This window comes from Anabrus simplex, chromosome 2, assembly GCF_040414725.1.
Source record: "Anabrus simplex isolate iqAnaSimp1 chromosome 2, ASM4041472v1, whole genome shotgun sequence".
Taxonomy (NCBI): Eukaryota; Metazoa; Arthropoda; class Insecta; order Orthoptera; family Tettigoniidae; genus Anabrus; species Anabrus simplex.
In genome coordinates this window covers 380810150-380834737 of record NC_090266.1, presented here as the reverse complement: position 1 = coordinate 380834737, position 24588 = coordinate 380810150, and the positions used below count along the sequence as shown (strand labels likewise).

The window sequence follows — 24588 nt, the reverse complement described above, 5'->3', positions numbered from 1 at the left end:
TGGAATAGGCAGCTGTGTTTATGTTTCGTAGATCTAGAGAAAGCAGATGGCAGGGTACCGAGGGAAAGATGTTCGCAATACTGGGGGACTATGGGATTAAGTGTAGATTATTAAAATCAATCAAAAGCATTTCTGTTGACAATTGGGCTGCAGCGAGAATTGATGGTAGAATGAGTTCTTGGTTCAGGGTACTTACAGGGGTTAGACGAAGCTGTAATCTTTCACCTTTGTTGTTCGTGGTCTACATGGATCATCTGCTGAAAGGTATAAAATGGCAGGGAGGGATTCAGTTAGGTGGAATTGTAGTAAGCAGTCTGGCCAATGCTGACGACTTGGTCTTAATGGCAGATTGTGCCGAAAGCTTGCAGTCTAATATCTTGGAACTTGAAAATAGGTGCAATGAGTATGGTATGAAAATTAGCCTTTCGAAGACTAAATTGATGTCAGCAGGTAAGAAATTCAACAGAATTGAATGTTAGATTGGTGATACAAAGCTATAACTGGTCGATGATTTCAAGTATTTAGGTTGTGTGTTCTCCCAGGATGGTAATATTTAAGTGAGATTGAGTCTAGGTGTAGTAAAGCTAATGTAGTGAGCTCGCTGTTGTGGTCAACCGTGTTCTGTAAGAAGGAAGTCAGCTCCCGGACGAAACTATCTTTACATCGGTCTGTTTTCAGACCAACTTTGCTTTACGGGAGCGAAAGCTCGATGGACTCAGAATATCTTATTCATAAGTTATAGGTAACAGACATGACAGTAGGGAGAATTGCTGGTACAAGCAGGTGGGAACAATGGCAGGATGGTACACGGAATGATGAGATAAAGGCTAAGCTAGGAATGAATTCGATGGATGAAGCTCTACGCATAAATCGGCTTCGGTGGTGGAGTCGTGTGAGGCGAATGGAGGAGGATAGGTTACCTAGGAGAATAATGGACTGTACTATGGAGGGTAAGAGGAGTAGAGGCAGATCAAGACGACGATGGTTAGACTCAGTGTCTAACGATTTAAAGATAAGAGGTATAGAACTAAATGGGGCCACAGCACTAGTTGCAAACAGAGGACTGTAGCGACGTTTAGTAGGTTCACAGAGGCTTGCAGACTGAACGCTGTAAGGCACAACGGTCAATAACGGTAATGTATGTATGTTAACTGTTCCGTATCCCCTTATATTTTCGTAGAAAGTCCCGGCAAAATCGATTGTCCGGAATGTCGCTTTTAGTGCCAGAGTTCTAATTTTGGATCTCAAAATGATTCAGCCTCCATTTGAAAAAATACAATTTGCTTCAAGTCGCACGTCTTATGGCGACGATGGAATAAGAAATGTCTAGGAATGAGAAGGAATCGACCATGGCCTTAACTAATGAACAGTCCCAGCATGTTCCTGATGTGAAAATGGGAAACCATGGAAAGCCATCTTCAGGGCTCCCGACAGTGGGGTTCGAATACTCCAGAATGTAAGCTGACAGCTACTTGACACAAACCGCGCAACCACTGAAATGATCTAAATACCGCATTTATCACAATCTAATTGTTACCTTGGTCTATGAAGCATTTGCTATGCTGATCAATACTGGGTCGCGATATTTCGCTCGAACTCATACTATACTGTGCAACAATAAAGTACGGCCATTAACAGTTTTTATTAATACCAAGCGCAGGTGCACAATAATGAATGACCTGCCGTGGGGCATAATACGATGCATAGACATCCAGCGGGTGCAATAACAAAACATGTGCTGTGTTCTAAACTGTTATACTCTAAGCAACGTTTCTGGAGCTCTCTAGATGTTGCTGCATTGCCTTGTTGACTTGAGAAGTTCGTGTTGATCCCTAAGGACCGAACCTACGTCTTCCAGGGTCCGAACCAGATGCATTTCCCTTAAACTACTGCGGCCTGCTGAACGGCACTAGTTCCAGCAGTGCCAGCAAACGGGCTGGTAACATCATAACTCACGACAGGACTTTTGGAAAATAAATTTTTACATATAATTTTCAATGAAAATTTCGTAGTAATCACTCAGCCATTTGAGGCTTTGAAACAATGATCAATATATGACGTGATATTTGCAAGAAGCAAGTGTTGTACTGATGAGAGATTGATGGCGTGTAGGCCATCTTCATCGCCGGCAGTTCTACTCAACATGATACGTCAATTGCCTTCTGGTGTAACATTATCATGGGTATACCACGCACGGATATCGTCTTGCGGAGGAAATCAATTCAGCAAGGGAGTGTTGACGACATATTGAATTTTGGAAGCAACTGACTGGAAGCACATCGCACACAATTTATTCATACGGGGGAATATCTAGAAGTCTGGTATTCAACAGACGAGAATACAGAAATCAAGAAGTAAGGCCTGTGAACACGAGTTGGTCTGAAGATACGGAACATCGCTTTCTAGTGACAGTCAGTCCAAAATAAGAACGAGAATTATGTATGTCTCTAAAACTAACTGTTTACAGTATCATCTTCTGCCTTAACCACATGGTCTGGGATATGTACCATGCTAGGGCTAGCTAATGAAAGTTGAGTTGTTCCGTCCCGGTCATGATGCATTGGATGGCTGTCATTAATGTGTAATTCCTCATTCTATTAAAAATATTAGGGTAGTAACGATTTTTCAGATTCAGGAGCGTATGCCTAAATCTGCAAGTTTATGGAGCAGACTATCACAGGATGCCAGAGTTTGCCTCTTCCAAGATTTAAATTTTATGCAGAAAAAGAAAAAAGGCTAATGCAAATAAATTGCCCTGTGTGTATTCCAGTATTTGGAACTATACGAAACAATGGGTGAATTACATATTGATAGAAGACACGCGAATGAGTGAATGAATTAGTAGATGCCCCGGATGAATGGGCATATCGATAATAGATCGAATGATTAGTCGAGAAAGTGAGGGAGTAAAATGAATGTATTTATTTATTTATTTATTTATTTATTTATTTATTTATTTATTTATTTATTTATTTATTTATTTATTTATTTATTTATTTATTTATTTATTTATTTTTGAAATTATCCAAATACTGTAAATAACACAGTCTAATAGTTACCTTCGTCTATGAGCAGATCAAAATGAGATTGGAATATTTCACTCAAACTCATGTACTGTATATTGTATATACAGTCGCACGGGTACATCAGTGCATCCGGGATTCAATGCTACGGCTGGTTGATGCATGCATTAATGCTTATGGAGCAGATTATCAGAGGATGCCAGAGTTTGCCTCTTCCAAGATTTACATTTTATGCAAAAAATAAAAAACTATAAAGCGTTTAGGACCCATGTCCTTATAACACTTTTCCTTCTTCTACGTGTAAGGAATGTGTCCTGAAAATTTAGCCATACCTAATTGCTACACTCTGTACAGGAGAAATAATAATAATAATAATAATAATAATAATAATAATAATAATAATAATAATAATAATAATAATAATAATTGTTAACCCTATGATATAGGGGTAGACTTTCTGTTCACATTCCACTCCCAGCTCCTTTGAGAATTATAATCCTTATGTAAAGGTTGGATTGGCGTTATATAAGCCCTGTTAAGTTAGTGGACGAGCTGTATGCTATATAAAAAGTAGGGAGCAATACAGCAAAAAAAGGCGTCACATGCCAGCTACCTGTGTAGGCAGTCCAATCGATATCGCAACCCCATAAACACCACAACACACAGGTTTTAACAGACTACTTCTTGACGGAGTGTCTCTTGTCTCTTTCAGTGAAGTAGTGTACAGCGATGGTGATAATGCATTTATAGAAACAAACATAAATAACCCTATAAGAAGAGAAGCCGGCCTCACGGTCTGCGGGTAACGTGTCTGCCCCGAATCGATTCCCGCCCAGGACAGGGACCTATTCCTGGAACTGAGGGTTGGTTCGAGGTCCACTCAGCCTACGTGTTTGCAATTGAAGAGCTATCTGACGGTGAGACCCGATTCTAGAAAAACGAATAATGGGCGAGAGGATTCTTCGTACTGACCATGCATCACCTGGTAATCTGCAGGCCTTCGAGCTGAGCAGTGGTCTCATGGTAGGCCAAGGCCCCTTAGGGCTTTATCGCCATTAGGTTTGTTTGTTTGTTCGTTTGCTTTTCAAGAAGGGGTCTTACTAGCCGTGGCGGTAAAGGCTTGCTTGGTTCACCCGGAAGGACATGGGTTCGATTCCATTCCAGGAAGTCGAATAATTTAAGAAAACAAATTTCCACTTGTGAAGGTACACATGGCCCTGACGTTCGCTCACACTACACCACAAATGAGTACCAGGAAGCCGGGCCTAGGGCTAACCGCTCTATCCCACTTCGTGTCGAGGTGCCAGACAGTTGAAGTCCTTAACTTCCACTCCTCCGAGGCCTGTATGCAGGTGGATTTGCTTTGCATTTACTATAAGAAGAAACTCTTGGCCAAAGATGACGTCGATCACATGAGAAATTCGTTCTGTGGAGTACTACTCACATCATCTAAACTGGAATGTTTATACATAATTACACTGACTCATTACACGTTTCGTAACCACGTACGAGCTGCTACAGACCATACGTTACCACCCATTTGTTAACAGTTAAAATTGAGCAATTACTGACATCTAACATCAAATCAAGAACAACAAAATCAAATTTAGTATAAAAAAGGCCAAAAATATTTATGATATAAAAACATACAGTATTCGAATTCAAAACACAAAATCTTTCCCAGAAATAAAAAGAATTAATGTAGAGCTGGGCTTAGACAGCATAACAAATCTTACCAAACTTCACAGCATTTAGCATAGAGATAGGTAAAAAAATGAAATGAAATGTCGTATGGCTTTTAGTGCCGGGATATCCCAGGACGGGTTCGGCTCGCCAGGTGCAGGTCTTTCTATTTGACACCCGTAGGCGACCTGCGCGTCATGATGGGGATGAAATGATGATGAAGACAACACATACACCCAGCCCCCGTGCCATTGGAATTAACCAATTAAGGTTAAAATCCCCGACCCGGCCGGGAATCGAACCCGGGACCCTCTGAACCGAAGGCCAGTACGCTAACCGTTCAGCCAACGAGTCGGACATAGAGATAGGTGTTACGTAAACGGTACTAATGAATTAAAATACTAGAAATTGAAGTTAAAATGTTAATTTCTTAGTACCGGTTACGTAACACCTATCTCTGTCAAGTTTTCCATATCTGACATTGGAATTATCGTTCGAAATTTTAAAACATGGTTCACCATTGTTCTTTATCTTCAAAAGTTTAGTAAGTCGGTGTAAATAAGTGCACACTTTATCGTCGGTGCAAAACGAACATCAACGCTCATAAATCGGTAATGAGTTCGAATTAGTGGGTTCTTCAGGTAATGCACTCGATCTTCACGATATATGAACTATCGTTTTCACTCGGATCGTCTTACATGGCTATTATCTTAAATGCGTATTTTCAAAAAGATAGTGTCTAAGAGAATAATAAAAATAAAATAAATTCGTGTCCTCATCCGTAGGTGGTGCAGCTCTTTTCAGGCACACCCCCAAAGGAGGCGAGCTGCATGTACCATTTCAACCACATACCAGCCCTCCTGCCATTCTTATATTTCTGGCAGTACCGGAAATCGAATCCGGGCCTCCGAGGACGACAGCTAATAGTGCTAACCGTTAAGCAACGGAGGCGGACCAACATAATAATAAATAATTATTTGCTTTACGTCCCACTAACTACCCTTACGGTTTTCGGAGACGCCGAAGTGCCGGAATTTAGTCCCGTAAGAGTTCATTTACGCGCCAATAAATCTACCGACACGAGACTGACATATTTGAGCACCTTTAGATAGCACCGGCCCGAGCCAGGATCGAACCTGCCTAGCTGGGTTCAGAAGGCCAGCGCCTCAACTGTCTGAGTCACTCAGCCCGGCATGTATGTGTGTTCTACAGAAATGTCCATGTTTCTCCGTTGCAAAGGAAAATAAATATTATCAGCTGATACGAACCAATACCAAAGAAATCTGCGACATCGTTGCCTGTCACTTTGGAGAAAAGTAAATCCACGATATGATTTATCTAGGAGTTGGGTGCAATAGATGGTGAAATCCATTGCTATTATCTCGGAGTAGAAAAATGAATTCTGGAAGGGAAATGAATGAATCAATTAATTAAAACTACGGTAATAGTTTGCACATTTACTGAATGCTTTGTCTTTTAAACATATTCTTTGCACTTGGTAACTGGCTTTACGCATCAAGCAGGGTTTACATCTATTGACTCTGTTCCGAAATGTGCATACTGAATCGCTTCATGCACCTCACGTAGTCCTACATATGAGAATAATATTTAAAAACTACTGTACCACTTATGCATTGTATGGATAATCCTATGAACTTTTCTTGAATAATTCAATGTAATATTTTGTTCAACTTTATCCACATAGCACTCAACAGCAGTTGTAAAAGTAGAAGTAGGTAACTCGAAAGTTGTTATAATTTTCGTTGAAACAATTTTTCGTTCGCTCTCAAATGAAAGTGGCATGTTAGGAATTGTACGTATTAAATCCTCATTTTTATGAAAAACCTTTCTACTAATTCTCCTAGCATTTGGTGATTAATGGAAGTATAAAAGGCGAAATCTATGAGATCCCGTGGAATTTTTTTGGTAATGGCTTTACGTCGCACCGACGCAGATAGGTCTTATGGCGACGATGGGATAGGAAAGGCCTAGCAGTTGGAAGGAAGCGGTCGTGGCCTTAATGAAGGTACAGCCCCAGCATTTGCCTCGTGTGAAAATGGGAAACCACGGAAAACCACATTCAGGGCTGCCGACAGTGGGATTTGAACCCTCTATCTCCCGATTGCAAGTTCACAGCTGCGCGCCCCTAACCGCACGGCCAACTCGCTCGATGCCCGTGAAATTAGCCACTCTTTGATGCCAAAATATACTCGCACACATCGCCGTCTGTGATTTCATTTTCTGTTCAGTCATTTGCTCAACACTCGTAAAATAGTTTTAAAACTATCACTTCTCCATCTGAGGAATTTATTTTTTTAAATCTTGAGCCCAATATCAAGGAAAGTATAGAACAACATGTACCACAAAAGCCTGTTTGTTTTGGACAAGGCCTCAAGAACCTTGGTCATCGGCGGCTACCACAGCACGGAGGATATACCTCGTTAGAAATGTATTTTCTTCACAAGTTGAAGCATTTCGCGCTATACTTCCCTACAAGTATTTAGGAGTATGGAAGATTACCAACGTTTAATATTTGAACGGAATATCCCTGCCAACATAACAAGAATGACCGAGAACACTGTAGCTCAATCGGAAAAACATCCGGCGCAAAGTCGAAAAGTTCCTACTGGTGTCCGGTTGACCAATTTTTCTCTGTACTTAACATATCTCGGTCGTGTACTGTATGTACTTGACATTGTACTCGACATGACCTAATAAGCTGCAAGACTATTTCAATTAACTTAAATTGCAAGGCCTCGATTACTGACAATATTTTCAATGTTCACATTTATGAGATAATTCATCGATATTCTCTGCTATATATTGTATAAAATTTTGAATGGCATTTCTGTAGTTATTATCATCCACGGTAATAATATTTCACGTGGTGCTCAACTTTCATGTAAGCACTTTTTCCATTGCAGAGGCTCTTGTAGATGCGGTGTGTGGAGAAAACCGAGGAGGCTGCGAACACGTCTGCAAGGAAGTAGATGGAAAACCTGAATGTTCGTGCTACCAAGGATTCTTTCCAGAAGGCTCGAGATGCCATGGTAAGTACACCTTATCTTTCACAAACTCACCTCAAAAATGAAGAATTATCACTTATTTAGAATATAAAGTGAAATTTTATAATAGTAAACATTTGTATGACCTGTCTCATAATAATTGTTTGTAGTCTAGAAGTGTTATTGACTAAGGCAGGATGAAATGAAAGTCGTCCAAGGATTCTCCTTACAAATATTTAGGCCCATCGAGTTTCATATTTTTAATATGACTAAATAAGTATTCAATCAAATAATCAATCAATCTATCGATCAATCAAACAATCACCACTAATCTGCATTTAGGGCTATCGCCCAGTTGACAGATTCCCTATCAGTTGTTTACATAGTCCTTTCTTAAATGACTTTAAAGAAGTTGGAAATTTATCGAAAATCTCTCTTGATAAATTATTCCAGTCCCTAATTCCTCTTCCTGTAAACGAACATTCCCCCCAAATTGTCCTCTTGGATCCAAATTTATTTTCAAATTATGTCCTGTCCCACTTCCGAAAGCTCCCTCAAACTTACTCGTCTACTAATGTCATTCCACGCCATCTGTCACGCCCGCTCTATCGGAGCATGCCACTTGCTCGAGCAGCTCGTCTCCTTATCCCCATGCCTTTCCAGTCCAAAGTTTGCAACAATTTCGTTACACTACTCTTTTGTTGGAAATCACCCAGAATTTATCGTGCTGCTTTCCTTTGGTTCCCTTCCATTTTCAAATCAAGTTATCCTGACAGCCCCATTTGTTATGTGTGTAGTCGATGCATGGTAGAGTTTTTATCGTATAAAACTTGACTACTCGCACGCGGCTGAGCGAAGGCTGGCCAGCTGGCAGACTGGCTTCCCCCACACCTGCGGCCCACCTGATTGTCTGGCTCGCTTCATTTCCTTCACTTCCCACGCTGCAGTCAACATATCAACACTTACAACACACGCTATTTGTGTTATGAAAATCTATATTGAATAAAGGAAATTCGGCTTAATGATAGGAAAATCGGAGTTTGGTGTGCGATTGGTGCAACAAGCGTAATCAGTCCGATTATTTATACCAGGTACAGTAAGTGGAGAGTGGTACCTAAATGACATTCTAACCCCATTTTTCAATCAGTTAACGAAAGAGGAACAATTATATTTTTGATTTCAACAAGATTCCGTAGCTGTTCATACAGCAGAGGTGTCCATGGATACAATTACGAAGGTGTCTGAAGATAATTACTAGTAGGGCCCAAATTTATAGGTAATATCAAAGTGCGCAATCTATCATTCTGTATATACATAATAACATGCCCTGACTGACTGACTGACTGACTGACTCATCATGGCCGAGCCATGTACACGAAATAAAATTTGAGGGATACATTTATATCACAGTGTAGGTGCTCACTAAGGAAAACTTTCTGGGTATTCCTTCGTTAAGAGGGTGAGAATCGGGGGGGGGGGGGTGAATTTTAAAAATGAGCATATCTATATCTCGAAGACGTAACAGTTTACAGACGTAAAAATTGGTTTTTGGAATATCCTTTAAAAATAAAGAAACATGTATATTTTTTGTTTTCGGAAAATCCCCTTAACAGAGGTGAACAAAGGCGAAAGATTGGTTGAATACCTTTTTATGAGGATACCTATACCTCAAAAACTGAAACTATAACAGACATGAAATTTGGTATTTGCAATCTCCTTTAAAAATAAAGAAATATTCTTTTGTTGTTGGAAAATCCACTTAAGGAGGGTCAACGGGTGTGACAAATAGGGTAAATTAAAAAAATTAGTATACCTACATTATATCCCAAAAACGCAACATGTTACAGACATGGAAACTGGTATTTGGAATCGCCTATAAAAGTAAAGAAACATGCACAATTTGTTTTCGAAAAATCTATCCAAGGGGAAAGAAAAAGGGGGTGAATTTTTAAAATGAGCATATCTACAGTATATCTAAAAACATTAACACGTTACAGACGTGAAAATTGGTACTTGAAATCTCCTTTAAATATAAAGAAACACGATTTTTTTATTCTCGGAAAAAATACTTAAGGGAGGGGATGGAAAGGACTGAAAAGGGGTTGAATGTTTTTATTAGGATACTGATATCTCAAGAACTAAAGGTGTTACAGACGTGAAAATTGATATTTTTAATCGCCTTTAAAAATAAACACGTATTTTGTTTTGTTTTCAGAAAATCCACTTAAGGGGGTTTGTAAGAAGGACTGAAAAAGGGGTTGAATTCTTTATATGAGGAAGTTATATCTCAAAATTGAAGATGTTACAGGCACAAAAATGTGGGCCGAGCTCGATAGCTGCAGTCGCTTAAGTGCGGCCAGTATCCACTATTCGGGAGATAGTAGGTTCGAACCCCACTGTCGGCAGCCCTGAAAATGGCTTTCCGTGGTTTCCCATTTTCACACCAGGCAAATGCTGGGGCTGTACCCTAATTAAGGCCACGGCCGCTTCCTTCCCACTCCCAGCCCTTCCCTGTCCGATCGTCGCCATAAGACCTATCTGCGTCGGCGCGACGTAACGCAACTACTGTAACGAAAATGTGTAATTCGAATCTTCTTTAAAAATGAAGAAGCATGTATATTTTTGTTTCCAGCAAAAACACTTACGCGGGGGAGGGGCATAAAAAGAAGAGAAGAAAAAGTTGAATTATTTATACGAAGATGTTACAAATGTGAAAATTCGTATTTGGAATCCCCTTTAAAAAAGAGACACGTATTCTTTTGTTTTGGGAAATCCACTTAAGGGGGTTGAAAGAATTGAAAAGCGAGTTGAATTCTTTGTATGAAGATACTTATATCTCAAAAATTAAAGTTGTCACACGCGTTAAAAATGGTATCTGGAATCTACTTTAAGATTAAAACAAAAACTTTCTTTTCGGAAAGGTTTTTGGAAAATCCACCTAAGGGGTGGGTGACAAGAAGTGAAAAAGTAGTTAAATTATTTTCATGAGGATAGTTATATTTAAAAAACTGAAGATGTTACAGGCGTGAAAACGAGTCGAATTCTTTTTATGAGGATACTTATATCTCAAAAACTGAAAACGTTACCGTAGTGAAAATTGGTATTTGGAATTTCAATTATAAATAAAGTAACACGTATTTTTGTTTTTGGGACGGGAGGCGAAGAAGGAGTTGAATCCTTTTTTATGAGGATACTACTTATATCACAAAAACTGAAGATGTTACAGTCGTGAAAATTGATATTCGGAATCCCCTTTCTAAGTAAAGGAACACGTATTTTTGTTTTTGGAAAATCCACTTACGGGGGCGAGTGAAAGGAAGTGGAAAGTATTGAATTATTTTTATGAGGATACTTATATCTCAAAAACGGAAGGTTACAGACGCAAGAATTGATACTTTGAATCTCCTTTAAAAATAAAGAAACAAATTCTTTTGTTTTTGGAAAATCCACTTTAGGGGTGGATGACAAGAAGTGAAAAAGTAGTTAAATTCTTTTCATGAGAATAGTTATATCTCAAAAACTGAAGATGTTACAAGGGTGAAAATTGGTATTTGTAATCTCCTTAAAAAATAAAGAAACAGAGCAATACAACCCTAAGGGGATTTGACTGGAGGTGGGGTAGCTGACGACATTAATATTCATTTCTTTCAAACCGTTTGATATACAAGCTTGAAATTTCATATGATGGTATTCCTATATATCCTAGATTTTAAATAAAAAGTGGTCTTAAAATAATACAACCCTAAAGTGTTTTTACCAGGATGGTAAGGACTGAAAACATAAATATTCATCTCTCTGAAACGGTTTAACTTACGAGGTTAAAATTCCACATGATGGTTGGTCCTATATGTAATATATTTTAAATAAGAATGGGTCTTCAAACAATTTACCCCTAAGGGGTTTTAACTGGGGGATGATATCCGATGACAAACATATTTATTTCTCTGAAACCGTTTGGTACACAAGGTTGAAATTTCACATTATTATTGCTCCTATATATCTTAGATTGCAATTAAGAAGTGGTCATGGTACAATGTATTCCTAAGAGTTTTGACCGGGGTTTGGGACCTGGTGATAAAATACTAATTTCTCTGAAACCGTTTGATGTACGAGGTTGAAACTTCACGTGATGATTGCTCGTTTACGCATTACATTTTAACCAAGAAGCGGTCCAAAAACAACACACCCTTAATGGTTTGTAACAAAGGAGGTGTCCTGATGCCACAAATATTCATTTCTCTAAAATCATTTGACATACGAGGTTAACATTTCACATGATGGTTGCTCCTATACGTTTGAGATGTTAAATAATAACAGGTCTTAAAATATTTACACCCGTAAGGGATTTTAGCTGGGAGTGGGGTGAAGACTTACGACAAAATTATTCATCTCTCCAAAGCATACCAATTTATAACTTTACTAGTACTTCGGATGACGTAGGAGTCAAATATGACATAACTTAATTCAAAATACTTCATGTATATAAGGATTGGGACCATGTAGAAGTTGAAGTTATAAAACTAAGTCTTCACAACAGCAAAGGTACTCAACCGAATTTCCGATTTATCCTTACTTATGTCAAAAATATTTATTTATAAATCTTAGGTATTTAACTGAAATAATCTTAAACTTAGTACACGGCTGGAGGAATATTTTTCGAGACTGTATACCATTAATGGTACCTACGTATTCTTGCCTACGTTGACTATCTAATTTTTAAAGATTGAAACCTCTCAAGTTAATAATCAAATTCCACAAGCTTAATACACATGCTAGGCTTATGTAATAATGGGCGTAATGGAAGTTTTATCTCTATTTTTACAAGAGATCGGTGCTGCAATCTATAAACATAAAATTCTATCTTAGACTTTAAATAAACAATAACAATTCAATACAACCCTAACGGGTTCTGACTGGGGGGTTGAGGAATGATGAAAAATATACATTTATATGAAACCATTTGAATTACGAAGTTAAAATTTCATATGATATCCTAGGTGTTAAACAACAGAAGGTTTGAAGGTTTGAAAAAATTTAACCCCTCAGAGAGTTAAGTCCTTCCTTCGAAATGGTTTAATGTACGAAGACAAAATTCCAAATAGCTGATTATATGTTAACTCATAGTTGTCAAACAGGAAACATTTTTAAACATTCCACCCCTAAAGTGTTAAAATAGGGTTAGCACCGGAAACAAAATTTTTCATCCCTCCAAAACCGTTTGACGTACAAAGTTGTAAATTTACTATACACACTTCACACATTATTTCTCGCAGATTCTTAATTAACAACAACATTATTTAATTTTATTTTCTTACATTCTACACACTTAATAAATATATGTGGATCTTCAAGTTTATCACACACGTTTCTTCTTGAATACGCTTACCATTAAATTATATTTTCATGAAACACTGTACATTTGCCATATATAGAAATTATTATCAATTTACTTCTTATTCATAATTCAATATTCACGCCATTTGACACATTTACCAGGTAAAAGACTGTATTAATAGCGCCGTTCCGAGATGTGCCGTTAATTAAGTTTCATCACCAAACACGCTCAAATATAATATTCACACGAATATGATTATTAAATTTATTTCAATCCACCAGTTCTTACCATGGACTGGTATTTCACTCTTACCAATGACCAATCTTGAGTGTTCAATTTATCAACCTCACCTTAATAATTGGCCCAGAGTGACACAGACCTGTAATCGCACACCACCGAAGGAGGAATGATGCTTGCCTCCCTCATCATTTTTAGCATACCCGGGCTTTTTGGCGCACGAAAAGTGGTATGAAGATTGCACCACATTACAAAATTTCATTACCCCACGGGTCTCATCTCCAGTGTTGGTATCCATAATGTTCAGAAAAGTTTGAAGAATATGAACCTCATGATTTTATAATTTTAATTTGCCTCGAAGTGATCTAAAACACTGAAGCGTGGGTTGAATAAATACTTTCCCCCTTCCATGACAATGTACACGTGTAGCTTCGAATCTTCCCACGGTCTGGCACAATCTTTCCATTTTTGGCCTGAATAGATTTGATTACATGACCTTTTCAAATTAATAGGCGATCCACTGTACCAATCTAAGTTTTAATTTACCTATGGATAATTATCGTATTTTAGAAATTTGCCACGAGTATGCTCGAATACATCCGAAACTCTCCCCTAGGATCTTATAAATCTGGATTCCCTTCCTGCCCAAAGAGATTGCAATTCACCGTAAGAGCTCGTGTCTCGTTGGTACGAAACATGAAGAAAACACAGGGTGCTCAATAAAAACCCCGGTATCCTCTGCCTGTCGTAAGAGGTGACTAAAAGGGGCTACCAAGGGATGATCAAATTAGAACCATGAAACTATTTGTGATTAGTACCACCAGGCGGGGAACTCCATGGGTCGCTTTTACCTGCGCGTAGTACCACAATGTTGGGTATCAAATAGGTTTGTGATTAGTAGCAAACGAGGGCTCGAAGGTTTTTACAGTACCTGTGATTTGTAGCACTATATGAGCGACACCGTGGGATGAGGGAACCCATGGTTCTGGCTTGCCTATGATTACAGTGGTACCCACGATATGAGGAACACCAACGGATAGTACGAGTCCCTGTGGTTAGTACCCTTATATGATGAACACCATAGGTTTGCGTCGCCTGTAAATAGCGCCGCAATGTGCGAAACAGCGTAGGTCTGTAATGCATGTGCGAATTTCCTTACCTGTGAGTCGTACCATAATGTGTGGAATACCGCGAGTCTACGCTACTCTTGATTAGTACCGCAACATGAGAAATACCATGGTTCCACTTACCTAGCGATAAGTACCATTGTGAGGGGCCGCTGACTTGGATTTTGGACACCTTTTGACTACAAGTATCATCGATTCAGTATTGTGATACAGAAGCAGTCCCTTGGTTATTAATTGTATTGTTCTACGCCAGCTTCTGAGCATGTGAGGTACTGTGGGTCGGCTCCACTGATCGTTTTAAATTCATTTCCATCCATCCATTCATTCTTCGTCCTCATGTTTGAAATTGTGGTCAGTGGATGTTTTTTGGGCTTTTAATTTGTCATTTCATTTCGTCTCATTTCGTACCATTAGGGGCCGATGACCTAGATGTTAGGCACCTTTAAACAACAAGCATCATCATCATCATCTAGCTCATCAAAAAATGATGAAAAATTGGATGCTCCTTTCACAACGTATCTCGCGACTAAGTTGACTAGTAACTTTAGGGAACCCTTTGGATGACTGTGAATGATGGTTTCAGTACGTTGTGTCATTCTAAACAAACTATTGTGACGGCGTGCACCTGCGTGGCGTGAGTGTTAGCACTATTACCTGCCGTCCTAAGGGGCCTGGGTTCGATACCCAGTACTGCCAGAAATGTAAGAATGGCAGGAGAGCTGGTATGTGGTTAAAATGGTACATGCAGCTCATCTACATCAGGGGTGTGCCTGAAAAGAACTGCACTATCTCAGGATGGGGACACGAGTTTACTTTTATGGTGACGGTTTACCAATACAGCTTCCGGTTCATACCATGCTTTACCTTAATCAAGGCCACAGCCACGACCTTCATAATCACTTTAATTCCCCTTTCTTGCTTCTCCGAAAAAACATTCCGTGTTTTTGTGCGACACTAAATCGCTGACTAAAAGAAAAGAAAGGAGCATATTTTAGGCGGAAATGAAACTAGCTATGTATACGGTTATTGTTAAAGTTGTAAATAAACCTCTAAAGCAGCGACGCACACGATTCAGCTCAAAAAGCTATAACCCAGGGGATGGGCTGCTGCCCTTCAGCATTTCTTTGCACGAAAGGAGTTTTCTGTGACTGACGTTCGATGAACCCATAGTGTTCATTTAGTGCTCGTTTTTCAATATGTAAAAAAAATCCGTAATAATCAAATTCAACGTTTGATGACATTTAGAGAAGGTATAAACTACTATATCCAAATTCACAATATGCGTTGACCCTATCGTCTAATAAACAATAATTGGCATGTTCTGTACAAATAAATTCAATTATTAAAACCAACATGAAAGGCAAAATATTGCAAATTATTATTTACAGTGTGGTCGAAATCAACCATATCAAGCATATAATGTGCAGTACGAAGTTACACGTTAACTCAACATTTCTCGCTTCGGTGAAACAGAAAATTAAACAATTTCGGTATTTATGGTGATGGTGAGTAGGCCTACGTTCAGTAACTAGTATTTCAACTCTTAGTACTTTTACATCCGTGTGGAAAAAATATTTTTCTTTATTGGGTATGAGGGAATGGCAGTGTTTGATTTGTAGCCAGGTGCTTCAGCATCTAGAAACGTTCAATACATAACATTATTATTATTGTCCGCTTCTGTGGTGTAGTGGTAGTGTGATTAGCTGCCACCACCAGAGGCCCAGGTTCGAATCCCGGCTCTGCCATGAAATTTTAAAAGTGGTATGAGGACTGAAACGGGGCCCACTCAGACTCGGGAGGTCATCTGAGTAGAGGGGGTTTCGATTCCCAACTCAGCCATCCTTAAAATGGTTTCCCGTGGTTTCCCACTTCTCCTCCAGGCAGAGGTGTAGAGGTGGGATTACTCGCTGAGTCCAAGGAAGAAATCAACCCTGGAGGGTAAACGGATTTTTAAAAAAGAAATATTATTATTATTATTATTATTATTATTATTATTATTATTATTATTATTATTATTATTATTATTATTATTACCAAGCGAATTGGCTGTGCGCTTAGGGTTGAGTAGCTGTGAACCTGCATTTGGGAAATAGTGGGTTCGAACCCCACCGTCGGCAGCCCTGAAGATGGTTTTTCGTGGTTTCCTATTTTCAAACCAGGCAAATGCGGGGGCTGTACCTTAATTAACGCCACGACCGCTTCCTTCCCACTCGTAGCCCTTCCTATCCCATCATTCCATAGGACCTATCGGTGTCGGTGCGACGTAAAGCCAATTGAAAAAAAAATATTGTTATTATTATTATTATTATTATTATTATTATTATTATTATTATTATTATTATTATTATTATTATTATTATTATTATTATTAAAAGCTTAGTCAAGACTTTGTTTTGGGAAACGGTGAAGAAACGAAATACTGAGACATGTCCGAAGCATTTATTTCAGTTTTAATTAATAACTTCACTTATTTCAGCTGAATTATGGTGTAACTGGAAATGAAAACACAGGGAAAATTGTGTGTGTTGGTTTTAATTCTACCATTATTATTATTTAAACTATGAATATTGCAGTATGTGTTTTTAATAACAGTTTTTATTTTTTATTATTATATTGCCCCCTTTATTCCCGGACGGCTCGGCCGGAGAGCGAGAATCCCAGACGCGGACTTTTCGCTGTCAGGCTTTGCTTATTTTAAAAGGGCAGGTAAGACTTAGGGACTGACGACAATTGAAAAACAAACACTTAAAACAATAGGTTTGACATTTATTACAACTAGCACTTCATATAACACAAAAGAACAAAATTTAACAATTTAATCTTGATGATATTGGTTTGAATAAGGTTGTCTGATACACTACAACTTCCTTCTCCAACCATAACGAAGTCTGCATTTTACTGCAATGTAAGTAAAATAACAATTAGCCCACATCTGGCTTGAATAAAAATAAAAATGTTTGTGGAAGAACCTCCTCCTAACACTGGTTGGATTATCAGCAAATTAAGAAAATTAAACAACAGTAAGCTATCTCATGTTATCTTAAACTATCCTATGCTATCGCTATAGCATCTACCTTTACACAAGAAAATTCATAAATTTTGATTCAATGAAGAAAATTAATTGATAATGGCGTCATTAAACTTTGCATATATTATCATAAATATTACATTATTATCTTCTTCTTCATGGATAAATTCCATTAATGTTATTTCGTCTTTCTGGTGTGAATTCCACGGGTATTTCCATTAACATAATTTTACCTAATCATGTCTATTCAAGACCTTACAAAGTTAATTACGTTCACAAGAATTATTATTTCCACAGAAATCCTTCTCAACTGCTTTGATTAATATATAACATTAATTAATTTATGTTATCGTCGCCTTGAAAGTAGATTTTACAAGATTTACAATTTTGGTACTTTGCTCATAAGATTTTGAAATAATACGCACCTATTCAGTTTTAACTGGTACGTTAATGTCAACTTTACGTAAAATTCAAATAAAATTTACTAAAGATATTAATCCTATCGAAATAAGTCGTCACAAACAACGCTGAAATAACCTGGTTCTAACATGATGAACACGTGGCCAGGTCAGAACTACATTTCAATAGATCACAGAAAAATATCACAAACTACTGCACTCATTCCACAATCACACAAATGACACGATTATTATTTACATATTTACAATCGAATTCTGAATTTTAAATTTTTAAGTTCTGATTTTTATTCTCCTATCTATGGAATATTCAGATGACGGTATCTGATAAATCGTAGCACTCGACACTCATAGAAATGTGATTGAATCTGGGCAATCACTTGGAAAGAAAAATAGCAGAGTTATCACAACGTTGATCATCTAAAAAGTCAGCGATTCAATATTCAGAAGAATTGGTCGACAAATACCACGCACACAAATATTGGTCAAACGTTAATGTCATCGAACATATGGTTCATGAGTCGCGCTAAACTATTATTACTCCTAAATCTCATCCGCATTATTTAACACGAGCTCCAAATTCACAGAAGGCATGGTTCCCTAGATACATGCTTCTCCAATAAAATTACACAATTAATCCCTCAGGACCCGCCGTATTCCTGGCTCATAATCCACTAATAGAGCACATATCAAACATAACACAATAATAGCAAACATCATTTACCACTCATGACCATTAAATTTCAGCTTAACCCGATCTTCAGCTTTATTATTATTATTATTATTATTATTATTATTATTATTATTATTATTATTATTAGTGCTGATTATGAATTCTGCCAAAAATCTGAATTCGTCACTGAAACTGATGACACTACCTTGCATAAATCCAATCTAATGCGTAAGGTGAAATATACTCTGAAATTTAACATATCAGATACAACGTAATTTTGTCCACACGAGTTCACACTTTTGAAATTAATCTCACATAAATTTATATTTTATCGGAGAGATCTAAGATTTTTAAATAGCATTCTAAGCTTTCGGAGGGACATTTAGAACAATATTAGAAGACATTCACTGACTAACTACGCTAATAGAGTCCAACAAATCATTCACACACAATGTAACAACACTACCATTACCCCACCAGAAAGAAGAATGGAAATATTGCCAAAAGGCTCTAATCTAACAGAAATACTACCATCAATGAATAGGATCGTACTACTTCTACAAAGATGAACATAGAAATTATTATAAAAAGGTACTTAAAGTTCTGATGAAATTGGATCTCGCCGTCGATGAAGGAATCTGCTTACATGGCAATCTGCGTCTAGTCGTTATCTTCCCCATGTCAGAAACTGCCTACATTTTTAACACTGCATTTTGACAGCAAAGTCCATTTCCACATTCAAGTAGATCGCTCATCCAGAAGATGGGTGAGACATCCTGGCGGAGATAATTGCGTATGTAAAGTTCCTCTTCTTTCTTGCCTCGATGAGAGCCGAAACTGACACAAAAATTATAGAATGTGATCACACACACGACCACGTGGGAATTATCGTAGAATAATACGTAACTTGTCCTCGAAAATCTGCTTCACTCGGAGAATGTCGCAATGGAAAGTCACGTCGAAGTAGAAGACGAGCACGTCGAAGTAGAAGCAAAACACGTCGAAGTAGCAGAAAGCATTCATTCCTAAAGCACAGGTATTTATGCATTTATACTTGGAGGTGTGGCCTTACATTGCCTCGTAATTGGACAACGTACTTTCACCTGATAGGTTCTCATAATTCGAGTAAGTACTACTTCGAGAACATTCGTCACGTGCTATCTATTGGAGCGGCCTTGAGAAATTCCTGGCTGGTCACATGATTACGACGAGCCGGTCGATTGAAAAATCAATACACTGTCCACCCTACCTGTTCAAACCGGTTCTCAGCGCGAAGACACAACTGGGTCAGAATAAACTGGTAACATATTGCACTCAATGAAGGAATGATACCATCCATTTATCACATACAATAAAATATTCATTACAGGCCAAATTTGAAAGGGACAATATGCAGTTACTGGCGTGCTCTTGTTTTAACTACCTACATCTACATGGTGTATCTAAATAGTTGTAACAAACTTTAGGGGTGGCTGGGTTTATCCCTCTGAACGTATGTCCTCCAATGCGTTTTTACAGAGTTACATGCAACGGAGTAACAGTTGGCTACATCACAGGAGATACGCAAAGTGTTAGGCATGAGCAGCCTCTACACTGACTTGTGAAGCCGCTCGAAGATACTTTACCTGGGTTCTGTCGAACAACTGCAAGGCATTATTGATAGCCTGTTCAAGGTCGTTGATGTAGTTAACTGGCGTAATGTACTCCATACATTTCATGTGTCCATGCAGTTACTGGATGCGTCAGAAATAACTCTTCACTGTTAAAAGTACAGGAGCAAAGCAACACTTGAAGTTTTTCTAGAATTTATTTCACAGTTTGAAAGAACATTTTCTTGCCATTCGATTCACGTACTTTGCGGGTTCAGTGGATAGAACTGGGTAGCAGGGAGAACTCCTTCATTTACCACCATTTTTTCTCCGACGTTAATGGTGATTGCGGTAGGGTGGTGTCCGTGCGTAGCACGTTTCCTACCATGCCCCACGCTATCATATGAGGAATGAAGAGCATCATCGGTTTGTTGATTAAAATTTAATTCAAAAATGTCGATTCTATTACCGCAACACAACACATATTTCGTAGACACTTCAGGCTTGGTCGACATGCTTAAATTCATGTCAGGGAATGGGACGCTAATTCGACAAGAAAGGGTTTGGCTTTAAAAACGCCGCCTGGTAGACCTCGTAGCGATCTAACACCGTAGAACATCCTTGGAATGAGACAAACCGTTACGCGGTCTCCTCAACGTTCGGTCCGGGGTATGCAGTTGCTATCTGATCGCACCGTAAGGGGAATTTTATACATAGAGATAAAGTTCTATCCTTACAAATGTCGGGTATGCTGGAAATCGGTGAGCGTGACTGTGCCAGCCGCAGAACATTTTGCGACACTATCCTGGAAGCTGTTTCATTTGACACCAGTCTACTCTCAAGTGACGAAGCCCATTTTCTTCTGTCGGGCTACACTAATAAACACAATTGTCCGACTCGTTGGCTGAATGGTCAGTGTACTGTCCTTCGGTTCAGAGGATTCCGGGTTCGATTCCCGGCCGGGTCGGAGAATTTAACCTTAATTGGGTAATTCCATTGGCTCGGGGGCTGGGTGTAGGTGCTGTCCCAAACATCCCTGCAATTCACACACCACACATAACACTATCCTCCACCACAATAACACGCAGTTAGCTACACATGGCAGATGCCGCCCACCCTAATCGGAGGGTCTGCCTTACAAGGGCTACACTCGGCTAGAAATAGCTACACGAAATTATTATAATAAACACAATTTTTGGTACTGGGTCGAAACCAATCCTCGACATCTCCATCAGCGGTCTCTTCATAGCGAACCTGTTACTGTCTGGTGTGTTGTCGCTGAGTTCGGAATTACAGGCCCATACTGTTTTGAAGAGTAGGACAGAACTGTGAAAGCAACTTCTGATCGTTCCGTACAGACGATACACGACTTCTGCAGCCAAAACGCAATGAAGTAGGGAATCCCACTTTGCGGTTCCAACAGGATCATGTCACTGCACACAGACAGCAAGGGCATCGATAAATCTCCAAAGATAAATGTTCCCAGGGCACATGATCTTACAAAGTGATATTCTATGGTCAGGCCGTTCCATTGATTTTGTGCTTTGTTTCTCTGGGGGCACATGAAAGCTCAAGTCTTCCAACTTAGAGCGTGAAAACTAGGCGACCTAAAAGCTGCCATTCATCTACAAATCGAGACAGTATCACCAGACATGACCAGGAGAGTTATGCGGAAATTCAAGGGGGTGGGGGAGGGAGACTTCAGACTTGCATAGAGCAGCACGGTCAGCATTTGGAGGATATCAAATTCAAAACCAAGTGATGGTGTATGGGAAATGAATGGCAAACACCGCTCTTTCAAGTAGTGAAATATTTTTTTGAATAGCTTCTCGCGTTTCTGTGTTATTTACATTTTATATTTGGGGGTTATTTCTCCTGCACCCTGTAAAAGTCAAGAGGATTATCGTCATGAGACCGGGCCAGTGCACTGGAGCTCGATGCCCGATCCACCGTCGTGAGAAGATGCTGTTTAAAAATCGGCGTACATACAAAACTGAAGTGCGCTGGAGCCCCACCATGCGCGATGAACTGCTAGGGGCAAATGTTCCAGTAGTACAGATATGCTGATCCATTCAGTCGTCGGCGTTACATGTGTCGGCCGATCAGTTGATCATGGATAATACCACAACACACATTGCCGTGCCGTTAGGGGCACGCAGCTGTGAGCTTGCATTCGGGAGTTAGTGGGTTCGAACCCCACTGTCGACAGCCCTGAAGATGGTTTTCTGTAGTTTCCCATTTTCACACCAGGCAAATGCTGGAGCTGTACCTTAGTTAAGGCCACGGTCACTTCCTTCCCACTCCTAAGCCTTTCCTATCCCATCGTCGCCATAAGACCTCTCTGTGTCCGTGCAACGTTAAGCAAATAGCGAAAAAACCATACATTTAGCCCAAAGCGCTGTTGAAGACAAGGGACAACGATACCATTGTGGTTTTCGTCTGCCTACATGTGTATGTGCTATGCAAGTATATGATTCCACCTCTCCAAATGTGGCCCCGCCGATGAACAAAACGGTCGACAGACGACAAAAGCATTGGTATGGTAGTGGTCATTTGCAATGCCTGTACCTAACTGCCAACGAATTGTAAGACATGTATTCATAGGGAGATTGTTTCTTGTTCAGATCCCAGGAATCTCCGACACATGTTACAAATGTTTAGATTGTCATGTTTTCGACTGATTTTTAATTTGTGAAATCTTTATACTCAAAAATCGTGTCAGGAACAAAAAATGGACAGAAACGACAATGACAGCATTTTGTGTGTACTGTATTAATAGATCAGTGAAACACATAGACAAAGAAAGGGAAAAAAATAGAAAACATCTTGAAAATATTAAAAGCTATAGAAATTGACTTCCAGTTTATCAAACCTTCCTCTAAGATTTATTAACAGTTTCATTACGGTGCGTCAAGCCTCTTATTCCCTGTAGAAAAGACAGTATCATTCCAATGGGACTGGCGTTTGCTTACTATTCCACTTCCAAGCAGGCAAATTATGTTTCATTAGAAATTCCCTCCTATACAGTTATTTTAGGCATTCATGTTATCACGTGACAAATCAACGGATTATAGGAAGATGGAGTTCAGATCCTGGCGGATGTGAACCTGGCCGTGGCAACGCATGAGCGGTGCGGAGGTCGTGATGAATTCGGGACTCCAAAAACATCGGCCGCACAGCAGTAGGTTTTCGAACACAGGCGAAACTTTAACCACTGGCGGACACTTTCTAAATTAATATTATTACTTTTTCTTTAGCTTATAGATTTTCAATATAGGAATTTTGTATTCTTATGGCCCATGCCACTTTTAAACTGTATTCTTTTTTCATTTTTAGCCGGTCAGTTGGACTCTTAACTGAATCGTTTTTAACGGCAAGCTCAGAGGCTGATGGCCTCCTTGCTTGGCCACTTAAAACAATCACTACCATCTTTCCAATAAATTTAATAAAACCGACGCGGATTAATAATGGAAACCGAAAATACTGTGCTGGTGCGCGTGAGCGATCTAAATTTGCAAAATTTAGATAGTCTATTTTTGGGTAAACTAAGAGACTCATTAAAAATCATATTCTGTTCCCTACATTTTCCACACTGACAAAGTTCTTCTGGGCAGAAAAGCAAGCAATCCTCCCTTATTGAAAATTTCAATACACAATTTTCTGATTTCAATTTACTGGATTTTATATTACTTTAAACATGTTTCAAGGTTGTTTATAAAAATATTTATACCATTGAAATCAGTAGTCTTTCCTGAAACAACGTGGTACAATTGTTTTTACAACGATTGTAGATAAAAAAACAGGAGCTCGAGGCAGAATACAGCCGTGCTCTGAGCATTGTTCTCAACTGGACAGTTCTCAACGCCAGTGCTTCGTATCATGGCAAAGTAGTATGTAGGAAGAGTGGAATGGACAATGCACAGCTAGCTGCCGGCATCTGCACCAACGACGAATAATTTCATGCTGATTACTATTTTCATCAGATGTCATCTATCACGCATATATACTAACAAAAATTGATGGGAGAGCGGGAGAAAGAACACTCTGAATTGGATTTTTCTTTCCCAATAGGCTACAGTATTTATTTCCTGCATGCAGCCCGCACCTACTGCTACAGAAGCCCATGAGGTCAACACAATTATGTCGCATACACGCAAGGAACCTGGAATTACCTCTCCTCGCTCAAGCTCTGATTTGATTTATTACTTCAGCGAGGAATGGTGAGCAACCGATGAGGGAAAACAAATAAAGTAGGTTTAAGAATTGGAGAAACATGTGAAGAAGAGGAAAAATGAGGAAGGAGAGAAGAGACGCAGTGAGGAAAAAGTTTCAGTCGATACTGTGGCCTTTAAATAAGCGCGGATGGAAGGAACAGATACTTTCTGGGATACGCTGTTCTTACACTCTAAAGAGTTAGTTTGGAGCTTGTCTCTAACGCTCAAGTTAGCGGAACTCAATCCCGATAGAGTCAG

At 39.0% G+C, this 24588-nt stretch overlaps 1 protein-coding gene across 1 annotated transcript in view; it reads left to right on the top strand.

Moving 5' to 3' along the window:
• Positions 1 to 24588, top strand: part of LOC136863557 (fibrillin-2) — a 618768-nt gene that overhangs the window by 168045 nt on the left and 426135 nt on the right. Inside the window, exon 2 of the mRNA XM_067139937.2 lies at positions 7631 to 7756. Coding sequence (XP_066996038.2) covers positions 7631 to 7756 — 126 coding nt within the window. The remainder of the gene's footprint in view (positions 1 to 7630; positions 7757 to 24588) is intronic.